The sequence below is a fragment of the Vollenhovia emeryi genome, unplaced genomic scaffold (genome assembly GCF_000949405.1).
Source record: "Vollenhovia emeryi isolate VEMERY1.0 unplaced genomic scaffold, V.emery_V1.0 DF939144.1, whole genome shotgun sequence".
Lineage (NCBI taxonomy): Eukaryota > Metazoa > Arthropoda > Insecta > Hymenoptera > Formicidae > Vollenhovia > Vollenhovia emeryi.
Genome location: NW_011967222.1, coordinates 1,231,518 through 1,242,167, shown reverse-complemented (window position 1 = coordinate 1,242,167; position 10,650 = coordinate 1,231,518). Strand labels below are relative to the sequence as shown.

Sequence of the window (10,650 nt, the reverse complement as noted above, 5' to 3'; positions counted from 1 at the left end):
TTAATGTAATTACTTGCTCCAACGTATACTGTGGTATAACCAGTATGCCCACTCGCTCTTTTGTTTCACGTTCGCGCCGATCCGTACTGCGCATCCGACATGTTTTAGCTATGACCAATCACAGGATTTTTGTACGTGTGTTAGTGCAAAGTCGGTGTGACATTGAAAAATTTGCAGTTTTGACGAATAACGCGTTAATACTTTTATACGTTGGAGCAAGTAATTACATTAATTACTTTTATTAGAACATTTTTTTCATAGGCCATTTCCATTTACAATAAATAATGTACGCTAGTTCGTACGCGCCTTTCCTGGATACGATCCTGAAAAGGGCCCAGGCACTTTTAGCCGTTGATACACTGTTGGGGCTATCAAAAACATGGCGGAAAATTGAGAACGCCCAGATCAAAAGTGCCGACAGAGAGTGGGCATACTGGTTATACTGTGGTTATACTGTGAATCGACTATGAATACCGGCCTATGAGTACCGTCCTCGCGCTCGGACACGTTCATGCGCAACGGCCCTGAGAGTGCCGCGCGCTCTCCGGCTGCAGTGCGGGCAACCGAATTCTGTCGTTCGCGTGGGCGCGCACACGCACACGCACCGTCGGGGAATCGCGATCAGGCGCGCAACGAACCCGGGGGAGACGACTGGCGTACATACGTTTCATCTCGACGATAGAGTCCCGCGGCCGTCTCGCTCGGTGGCTGCGGAAGGATCCCGCGGGGGGCACCGTTCATCCCGCGCGCGCGCGACATCGATCTCGCGGGCGCGTCGGCGACGACACATTCGGCGCCGCGAGTTGACGGTCGTGCGCGGCGCGGCGCGCGAGAGGCTCTCCTGGCCGCCCCCCGGGCGCTCGTTGTTGTAAACACCATGGTGTTTGGACTCGTCGGGCCGACTGTTTTTTTCCGCAGGGCCGACTAGCTGTTACGCTGCGCGCGGGCGCGAGTTCCGCGAGTTGAGCGCGCGCGATCACGGTACGGCCGCCCCCCCTTCGTGAGGACCGGCGTGTATCATGTGATTCTCACCGGGAGTACGAGAAGTATGGGCACATCTGCGTTACACGGTAAGCTCGCTGCGCTCTGCCATTCGGCCTGCTTCGCGGCCTCCCTCCCCCTCCCCGCGTTTTCGGCTGTCGATTGCTCGGCGATCGAAGTGGAGCAGTCGCGGGCGCGCTCTGATATCGATATCGATGAGCGTACGTTGTTTGCCCTTCCCGCGATAGCCGAGCCTCCGCTTCGCCGTTAACTCGCTGCCCTCACGCGCGCCCCAGGTCGCCGGATAATCGCGCGCGGATCGCGCTCGCGGCCGGACTTTCGAGCTCGCGACTCGCGTCGCGTTCGCAGGATCGATCGCTCTGCACGAGGGTTGTCGACACTCGCGAGCGTTTTGTGCGCGACACCGCCTGCTAGGTTATGGTTCTCGCGGCTGCACGGTATCGTCAGACTTCTATCACGATATTATTTTCTTGCGAAACAGGGAACTGATCTAGTAACAAAAGTCCGGAGTATCTTGGATCACTTCATCATGGAACAGTCGGACTCGCCGCGGGCGCAAGTTCTGGTCGAGGAGGTCCCGACGGATGTTGACGCGCAAGCAGCTCAGATCGCCGTACCGGACGCGGGAGCCGTCGCTTCCGCGACAGATGGCGACCAGGATCTCCCCAGAGTGTGCAAACAACCGCCAGAGTCCATGTTGACTGTGGGCAGCGTTCACGTTGCAGTCGCGTCGGAGGATTATGTGGACGCGAGCCACGGCGGGATATCCGCTGGAGCGGTCGACGATGATGCGAGCAACCGGGTGGAATCCGTGGAGTCCGAGCCGGCGCAACTGAACGCGGAGGCCTGCAAGCAGCAGGAGATCCACGACGTGCAGGATAAGGTACTTTCGAATCACGAGTCCCAACGCTTGTCCAACGAGGAAGACCAAAGCCTAAATGTGATAACCGAGTCTAAAGTGATAAAAGAAGAGGTGGCGGATAGTCTAGAAAATGACTGTAATATAATAGAGGACGCGTGTCAATCCGATACCGTAGTTAAGCAGAAGGTAGCGCTAGACGAGTCTAGACTTAGCGAACACTGGGGCCAGACGCGCGACTCGTACGAGTCAGTTGAGGAAACGAACAAGGGGACGACGCACGACGACCACGGCAATCGGAATAACTCGATAGCGACTAGTGCCGTCTTGGCTAAATTGGAACAAGACGAGACCGAGATCGTCGTGGAGACTTTGGTGGTCGCGACCGACGCGACAGGGGACAATTTTATTGTCGATCTGAACGAGAAGGACCCGGGTAAGGAGCGCGGCCAGGAAAACGTTGCGCCGCAGGAGAAACAGATGGCGGATCCTGACCGCGGGAGCAATGAGATCGAGCTGATCGACTACAGCCAGGAGAGCGACGACACTATAATAGAGGTGACGGAAGTCATAGACGCCCCGCACGCCGAACGATACAAAGAGCAAAATAACGCGGGCTACGTGGACGGTGATAACTGCGGCGTCGAGTCTGTGAAGCTGATCGACGGGAAGATTGCGATCAGCGAAAGTATAAACGACGAGGATGCCAAGGTAGAGGCGAGCGGTGGGGAAGCTTTGATCAGCCCGGGGAATAATAAAGAAGAGGACATCACTATTATCATAGATGAGAAGATCATAATTAGCGAGGTCGAGTCGGAGATCGTTACAGATCTGCCGCAATACGAGAACGCCGATGGCGGTAGCGTTAAGGAGACGGCTGGGTGCGATAAACAGGATGCGAACGCCTGCAAGGCACCCGCGGCGGACTCGTCGACCAAGAAACGGAGCGTCATTCAGGACATATTTGACGACTGGGGCGTCGAGAATGCGGACGAGGACGTGCAGTCGACTTCGAAGGTGCACGACTCCGTCGAGATCGAGTTGAAGAGCCTGCTGGACGAGGCGAGAACGGACCAGACTGTCTCGAGCGAGTCGCCGGTCGTGAGCCCTCGGGAGAAGGTTCCTGCGGCGAACGAAGAAGGCGGCGCGGCGCGCAACGTCGCGGGCACCGATAAGAATGCGACGGGGCAGTCGACGGAGCCGACGGAGAATCAAAAGAAGAACAAAGTAATCGACAAAGACGCGGTGTCGCTGAGCAAGAGCGACAAGAGTGCTTCCGAGTCGGCCGCGAGCAGATCCACGCGCGCGACCAACGCGACGCCGCGCGACACCGCAGTTCCTAAGAGCCGTTCTCGACACTTGACCAGCCAGATAGCGTCGCCGGCGGAAGTGACGGAGGTGTTGAAGGAGCGTTTCCGCGAGAAGCAGAAGAACGTGGACGCGCCGCGTGGCCCGGACATATTCTTCGTGAAGAAACTGACGCAAAGATTATCCAGCACGCTAGCGGGCAGCCCGGTGAGTCCGTTGCCGAAACTGATACCGTTGTCGCAGCAAACGGCTTCTTCCAATTCCTCCGCGACTGCTCAACCGGCGCCGGCTAACAGCGACAAAAAGACTGCGGTGGAGAACGCGACCACAGGTGACGCGGCCAGGGATGGTAATTCCGACAACAGGGAACTGTTGGCCATTTTAGAGGGTGACATCGAGCCTGACTGGTCAATGCTGAAGGCTCCAGTTCTCTCGGAAGAGAGTAAAGCACCGTCGAACGTGGAGCACTCCGAGCAGAGCAATCCGCCGAAGCTCGATCCGCTGGTTGAACGAGAACTGGCGTTGAAACAGCTCCTGGAGTTGCCCATAACACCGTCCAAGAAGATTCCACCGCGGAAAAAGAAAACGTTCCGAGCGGCGCCCAGTAAAGCGTCCAAAGACGCGACCGCGGGCGCCAAGTCCTCGCTCGCTGCACAGCGAAAGGACACTAGTATGGATTTAGCGAGTGAGAACGCGCAACCGAATACAAAGTCAGCCGAGAGCGAGCTGTACGCTCGCGAGAAGAGAGGCCAAAGCGAGGAGCAGATGGGCGTGCGAGTAGAGGAGTCGAGATCGGGCAGAAAGCGCAAACCCACTGAAAAGGCGAGGGAGCATGAACAAAATACGATAAAACGGCAGAAAGTGTACAGGGGTAAAGTTTCGATAAGTAAGAAGCAAACGGAAGAAAAGCCTGTCTCCGATAATAGCTTAGCGACTAAGAATCACGTTGCGGCGAGCGTTGATGCTGTAAATAATGAAAAAACTGTCGCGAAAGAAGTAGTAAGTGAACAGTCCGAGGATAAAGTAGATCCAGTCCTGAGTAAAGCCGAAGATTCTCCCTTGACACGGTCGAAGCCCAGTCTCGCTAAGAAGGGACCGATTGCCAAGAGGACAATGGTAGTCAAGCGATTGCTGCGGCAAAAGATGCCGATTGACAAGAAATCCGTTGGACTGAAAGCCAAACTGACGTCGCCGTCTCCCGCGAAGAAGATGCCTCCGAGAGCTGTCGCGAAATCGCCGAAGCGAACGGCCGAGGGCCCGTCCGGTGACGCGAGGCCCAAGAAGAAGAGCATAAACGAGATAGACAGATTGTTGCAGGACGAGGGGGTCGTCAATTTACTGTACGACGTAGAGCAGCCGGATAGAAAGCGTTTGGTTCCCATCACGAAGTCGCGTGCGAAGGTGATGGACCTGCACAAGGTGCAGCGTGAGCTTAAAATTAGAAAAAAACTGGTTCGCAATGCCGTGCTGCGGTTGCGCACGTCTACCGTCGCGAGTGTCACAAAGGTGTCCCCGAGATCGAAGAGAGGAGCGATCCACTCGACGGACGCCCAAGCGGACAAAAAGACGGTGGAGCAGGCGTCGACGAAGGCTCCGAACGCCGCTGCCTCGCCCACGGAATTTATTCTTCCTGCGAAGATCCGAAACGCGGCCGATGCGTCCATCATCGTCAGGAGACACTCGTCCAGTTCGTTCTCGAGCGCGTCCGGCAGCCCCAGAGTTAGCATCGACTCGCCTGAGAAATCTACGGAAGCCGCCAAGTCGGAGGACGGAACAGTTCATTCCCTGAGATCCGCCAAGAAGAGACGGGATTCGCAAGAGGAGAAGATCAGTGCGAAGAAGAAGAAGAAAACAGTACAAAAGTCTGAGACCGATGTTACCGGTACCGGCACCAGCACCGCCGCCGCGACTACCACAGCCGCTAACAATGCTATTGCCAATAATGCAGAGGAGAAAGCCACTGTCGTTGCGCGTCCCGGTAAGAAGTCGGAGATCAAGAAAGCCGACAAGATCGGGAAGCAGCAGGAAAACATTCCCGCGGTTGAGGACAACGTTTCCAGTAAAGTTACAACCAGATCGTCGAACGGCGCGGTAACGGGGAAAGTAACGGCGAAGAGCAAAAAGTCTATGAAGAGCAAAGTGACTTTTGCCAAGGCAAATGATCTCAATAATACCGACGATTCTATGAGGAACGAGGATGAATTGTCCGCCTGCCTCGCTGAAGCGGCTAACGCTCTTTCAGTCGTCAATGCCAGAAACGTTGCGACCACACGAAAGAGCAAAGGTAAAGGTAAACTTTCAACACCTTCTCTTTGTAAAATGAAAATATTAACGGTTAACTTGTTCACTTTCTCATGTGAGAACGTGATAAAGTGTTAAAAGTAATTTGTTGCGAACGCATACGCTAAATATAATGCGATATTCCAGTGAATACAAATGCCGTGAAAACGTTGGACGTAGATAGTAACAAAACGAAAACTGAGACGCAGAGTCAATTCAGCAATAAGGAAATTAATGTGCGTCGACACGGTAATCTCGTACAATTAATACTTACCCCATCCTCTTCGACAAAGATAAGAAATGCTCTTACGCTGCAAGTAAGTACTTTCGCGCTCGGACAATCTCCAAGTCGTTGTACAAACTGCTAAGTATATTTACTTTTAATTGTATTAGGTGATGCAAGAATTCAGAGAGGCTCTCTCGATATTGACCAGAGACGACGAGTGTAGGGTAGTCCTGTTAACGTCTACGGGTACAAGTTTCTGTGAGGGTCTCGATCTTTCAACATTATTGCACACAAATAAGGAGGAGCGACGATCTATTGCTCAGGAGCTGGCAAGCGCCGTCAAGTATGTATTTAGGCGCGTGTGGGAAGGCACGGTGGCTGATATGATGTTTTCTACGATATTTTACTGAAAATTTTATTTCTCGTTTTAGGGAGTTCATAAAAAGTTTGGCTAATTTCAAGAAACCCATAGTGGCTGGGGTACAGGGTGCTGCGGTTGGGCTCGGAGTGACAATGTTGCCTCTTTTTGACCTTGTAATCGCTAGTGATAAGGCGACATTCTGTACACCTTACGGGAAATTGGGACAAATTGCCGAAGGTGCTGCGGTCTTCACTTTGTCACACATACTAGGCAGTGCAATTGTAAGTCGCGAACAATTTTACAACACATAACGGGAGAATAATAGAAAGATGACACATCAATACGTTTCGATAGACGAGCGAACTTCTTTTGGGTGGAAGGACTTTAACAGCAAGCGAGGCTTTAAGAGCCGGTCTCGTTACTCGAGTTTTATGGCCTGACCGATTTCAAGTAGAATTATTACCATCATTGCGGGCTATGAGTGATCAATCGTCACAGGTGAGTTACGTATAATAATGCCTCTTGATTTTAATGTTATTACTTAATGTGCCCAATAATGTTACTAAGCTTTCGAGATACATTTAACATTTATTGTATTTTACATACATGATATCGCTATAAAAGTACTTTTAACACATTTATTAAATTGTAATGTCTTTATAACGGTAACAATAAGCCGTATAAGCAGGCCCGGAATAGAGTAATTCCTGTACATTTACCTGTGTTTTATCCTTGAAAACGCACAAGTGCTTTTCTGGGCATGTACATTTGTAATATGTCGAGTATAGATCAGATCGTATATACCCGCAAAACTCCAAAGACTCGCACATTCTTTTCTGCATTAAAAAAAATTGCGTTCAGTAAATGACATGTGCTGGTAAATGAAAAAATATTAAATACTAAAGTAAATTAAATTTATAAACCTTTTCCATTTTCCTGATTTTCTTTTCAAATAAGAGACTACAGGAGAGAATTCGTAGTTCTATATGTTATATATAAGAAAAAATATTTAAATTATACGGCTGTATACTAGAAAATACTTTTACATTATTAGAAAAAGTTTCGTAAAATGCAAAAGCAATTTTCTCTTTTTGAACACACATGCAAGATGTACCTTGACACATCTGAATATTTGAACGAGACCGTGCTCTTCGTACGTGTATTTCTGTATCTTCCAGTAGTGTGTTTGCGGACATATGCAACTTATTGTTACGTTGTACGGTATTATATAACTATTATTCGTATCACCTTCTCCATGTACTACCACTGCTTCTTGTTTGTGCGTGCATGTCTCCAGTTCCATTAATTGTGTGCAGAACTGTGTCAGGAAATACGAAATGTCATGAAAAGGAGATATATATTTTTTAGTGTAGTTACCTCAATATTTCCGCGATACCTTTAGAACGGATCTGTTATTGAGAAACATGGTTGAGTTATCAAAGTTTTTCGTCCATTGCCATGGACATTCTATTCCATTAGGACAGTGACAAAGTCTTTCCGTCAAACCGGACATCCAAAATCGGTCGTGAATCACATTACATACCTCGTACGGTTCGCAGCTATGTAAATCACTTTCCCCTTCGACCTATTTTGATTCAATAGAGATTTATCAAGCCGTTACACACTTGCGACTATCTATTTCGATAGTATAATTTCGTATACGAACTCCCTTCATGTACTTGAACGTAATATTGTTAGCCTTACTGCTGATTGTCGTGTACACACCGGCACTCGCGCTTATCAAGGAAACGAAGAAGCAAATTTTGATAAACATATTTACAATCGTGTGCGTACTCGACTGCGCTAGATTCGATTGTCATGAGCGAGATTATATCAACGCGAGTGGCAATAATGCTAATACATTCTCGATTCTGCATTTGCTCCCACATGACTCGTAATTACGAAACTTTTGCAATATTCATGACATTGTTCATCGCTTCTTTTGTAAAATACAGAGATGTGATATAACGTATGACAAATCGAAGTGTTGGTAATAACATCAATTTGTTTTGCAATATTACCGTTATTGCAATATTTGAGCACATTTTGATAAATATGATGAACGTAGACTTAACAATAGGAATATAAGATATAAAAAGAGCGGATCACAGCTGCATGTATGTAAAAACTTATTATTTTTAGTCCATGGAAGCAACAAAGACTTTGCTACGTCACAGTTTACGGAAAAAATTAGACGCCGCACTGGAATCAGAAACATACTTATTGATTCAGCATTGGTGCACCACAGAGTGCCAGACTGCTATAAAAGCTTACATTGATGGAAAAATTCAATAAGCGACGGTAAGCACTCTTCATGTACATGATAAAATATTACGATTAATAAATTATTATATCTTTTGTAATTTATTATGATTAATTATTGTATGAAAATATTACTTTCAGTGCATATACTACTGTTTAATTGTGGTCCTGTTTGTATTAAACATCAGAAGTGATTTGTGTATATCGATGAAGATGATTAAAAAGTCAACATGGCACATAAAATCGGTAATGTCAATGAAGTTTCGATGTGACAGTCTACGTCAACACACGCTATAAAATATGATTTAGGATAAGATATAAATATTGAAAATCACTCAAAAAGATGGACTATTTTACTATTAGATCATTTATTATACATAAACATATACGTATATGTGTATGTAACTGTACGTATATGTGTATATACATGTTACATATAATAATATGTATATGAATATATATATGTATATATACACACACATATATACATATATACATATATCCTTCTCCATTATGTTACACACTGTTAGAATAAAATAAAGGTACATTCATTGTAAGAATCAAATTATATTTCTGATACATTGTATATATTGTTTACCAAATTCATTGGCTCGTGTGAATTTTACGTTGTGTATGTATCGGTGAAGACTGGTGCGATTGTTTAAAAAGAAGCTCGAAGGTTGCACGTCAACGAACTTCACAGTGCAAACAGCCAATGGATCTGTCTTCCTTCCTGTAGAACGATATTTGTACATGACATTTTCGCAAAATTGACAAGTATTTATTCGAATTTATTCGAAAGAAATGGCGGTGCCGACAATGCCATGCACGTACGAGTTTTCCAAAGGCTATGGTACCGGTGTGTCAGAAGCGCTTGGAAATTGGGGTTTCTCCAACCAAACGTGTAGCGCTGGCCAAGAACTACGACGTTTAAAGTGTCTCTTTGCTGAGATGGATTCTTTGTGAGAAAAACATGCAGTTTATTCAAAGATAGAGGCTCAAAGTGAATTGTTGAGATCGGAAAGGAATAAAGGAGCCACTTTAATTAATATTGTAGACGTAGCAAGACCAAACCGGCGATGTGCGTTAAATATGATGCCAGATACGATCCCGATGCGTGGCACGTTAAGCCTAGCCCTGATGAATGTAAACCAGCGTGGACATTTCCTGTAAAGAGGCCTCTAATTACATATTGCTCGACTGCGACAATTCTGAAAGTTTCTAATATGCATAACGTCGGAGTGGATTTGACGCACGTTATTCCTGGCCGCAGCTATGTTCAACAAGGTGTATGTATGCATTCTTTCAATGAATTTAATCATTTGAAGCGAGCCAGCAAAGTTTTTATTATTGGATCTGTATAATTACCACATAAATTTTGCATATACATTGTATCCTAAGATAGATACTCAGTACAATTATACAATTTATTTTTAGACGATCAAATGGTATCGTCGAGGTTCAAACTGTTGCTATCAACCTAGCTGTTTAGCCCCGCAATGTCCTGTACGATATTGTAGGGGCTAATCTTGACATTTTTTATATAATTGTAATCGTACTTAATGGTAATATCAAACGGAATATACTTTCACGATTTTTGTCTAATAATAAAGTGTAATCTCTGCGCAATACACATTTGTTATAGTTTGAAGTATGTAAATAAAAAAGAGAAATTGCGATAGAGGAATCAAGGTATAAGGATACAAGTAACGATGCAATTGAGTTAACAAAAAATTACATCCGAGAGCAATGAGGTCGTTTAATTTATTTTTTTTTACTTTAACAAACACAGTGTCCTGAACTTTTGCGCGTTGCGTGAAAACAATTATTAAGTATGGTGGGGGCAAGTGATTTAACTGACCGTCACTGCAAGAGTTTCACTCTTTGAGCTGATATATCGGTGAATGAAAGTATCATCTCTAGATACTAGCTAGCGTTACAGCAATGTACACTAATTCGAATTCCTTAAATAGAAACCGATCTACACAAGTAGCGATTTGTAAGATCCTAGATAAGGAGCTCTGTGCTGTCTTTGCGATGACTCTGCATGAAAGCTTTCCCTCGGGAGTTTTATGTACAAGAAAAAATACAAAACTGAATTGATGTGTGAGTCATGATGCAATATAAATATGAAAACCGTAAGAAAATGACGTACGAGATTTACGCGAGTCAATAATATATGTTACGCGAGTTATTAAAAATATACTTATGATATACTTTAAGCACGTAATATACATATCGTAAAGTATAAATTAAGACTAGATAGAATATTGGAGACCTTATCTACTTCTACAGCCAATACAGTAATCGAGTGTGACTGAAGTAACTTATAAGCTAGTTACGCAATATGCG

At 46.1% G+C, this 10,650-nt stretch overlaps 3 protein-coding genes and 1 pseudogene across 4 annotated transcripts; 2 read left to right on the top strand and 2 right to left on the bottom strand.

Annotated features, from left to right (window-relative positions):
* The window catches only part of LOC105566610, a 6,596-nt pseudogene extending 5,777 nt beyond the window's left edge, over positions 1 to 819 (bottom strand).
* A 107-nt stretch (positions 820 to 926) lies between these two features.
* On the top strand, positions 927 to 8,732 carry LOC105566507. 2 transcript variants are annotated; one of them, XM_012020569.1, is made up of 8 exons: positions 927 to 1,070; positions 1,484 to 5,453; positions 5,597 to 5,766; positions 5,843 to 6,018; positions 6,107 to 6,317; positions 6,391 to 6,534; positions 8,179 to 8,337; positions 8,440 to 8,732. In XM_012020569.1, the coding sequence occupies exons 2-7, from the start codon at positions 1,532 to 1,534 to the stop codon at positions 8,329 to 8,331; spliced, it is 4,776 nt and encodes a 1,591-aa protein (XP_011875959.1). In that variant the 5' UTR covers positions 927 to 1,070; positions 1,484 to 1,531; the 3' UTR covers positions 8,332 to 8,337; positions 8,440 to 8,732. The 2 variants fall into 2 exon arrangements, with proteins under 2 accessions (XP_011875959.1, XP_011875958.1); XM_012020568.1 differs by having other exon boundaries at positions 1,484 to 5,459.
* On the bottom strand, positions 6,605 to 8,152 carry LOC105566506. Its single transcript, XM_012020567.1, has 4 exons — positions 7,703 to 8,152; positions 7,433 to 7,621; positions 7,151 to 7,354; positions 6,605 to 6,872 (listed from the first exon to the last, which is right to left on the bottom strand). The coding sequence occupies exons 1-4, from the start codon at positions 7,808 to 7,810 to the stop codon at positions 6,678 to 6,680; spliced, it is 696 nt and encodes a 231-aa protein (XP_011875957.1). The 5' UTR covers positions 7,811 to 8,152; the 3' UTR covers positions 6,605 to 6,677.
* A 296-nt stretch (positions 8,733 to 9,028) lies between the features above and the next one.
* On the top strand, positions 9,029 to 9,956 carry LOC105566504. Its single transcript, XM_012020566.1, has 3 exons — positions 9,029 to 9,260; positions 9,356 to 9,587; positions 9,736 to 9,956. The coding sequence occupies exons 1-3, from the start codon at positions 9,103 to 9,105 to the stop codon at positions 9,823 to 9,825; spliced, it is 480 nt and encodes a 159-aa protein (XP_011875956.1). The 5' UTR covers positions 9,029 to 9,102; the 3' UTR covers positions 9,826 to 9,956.
* The last annotated feature ends 694 nt before the right edge of the window (positions 9,957 to 10,650 follow it).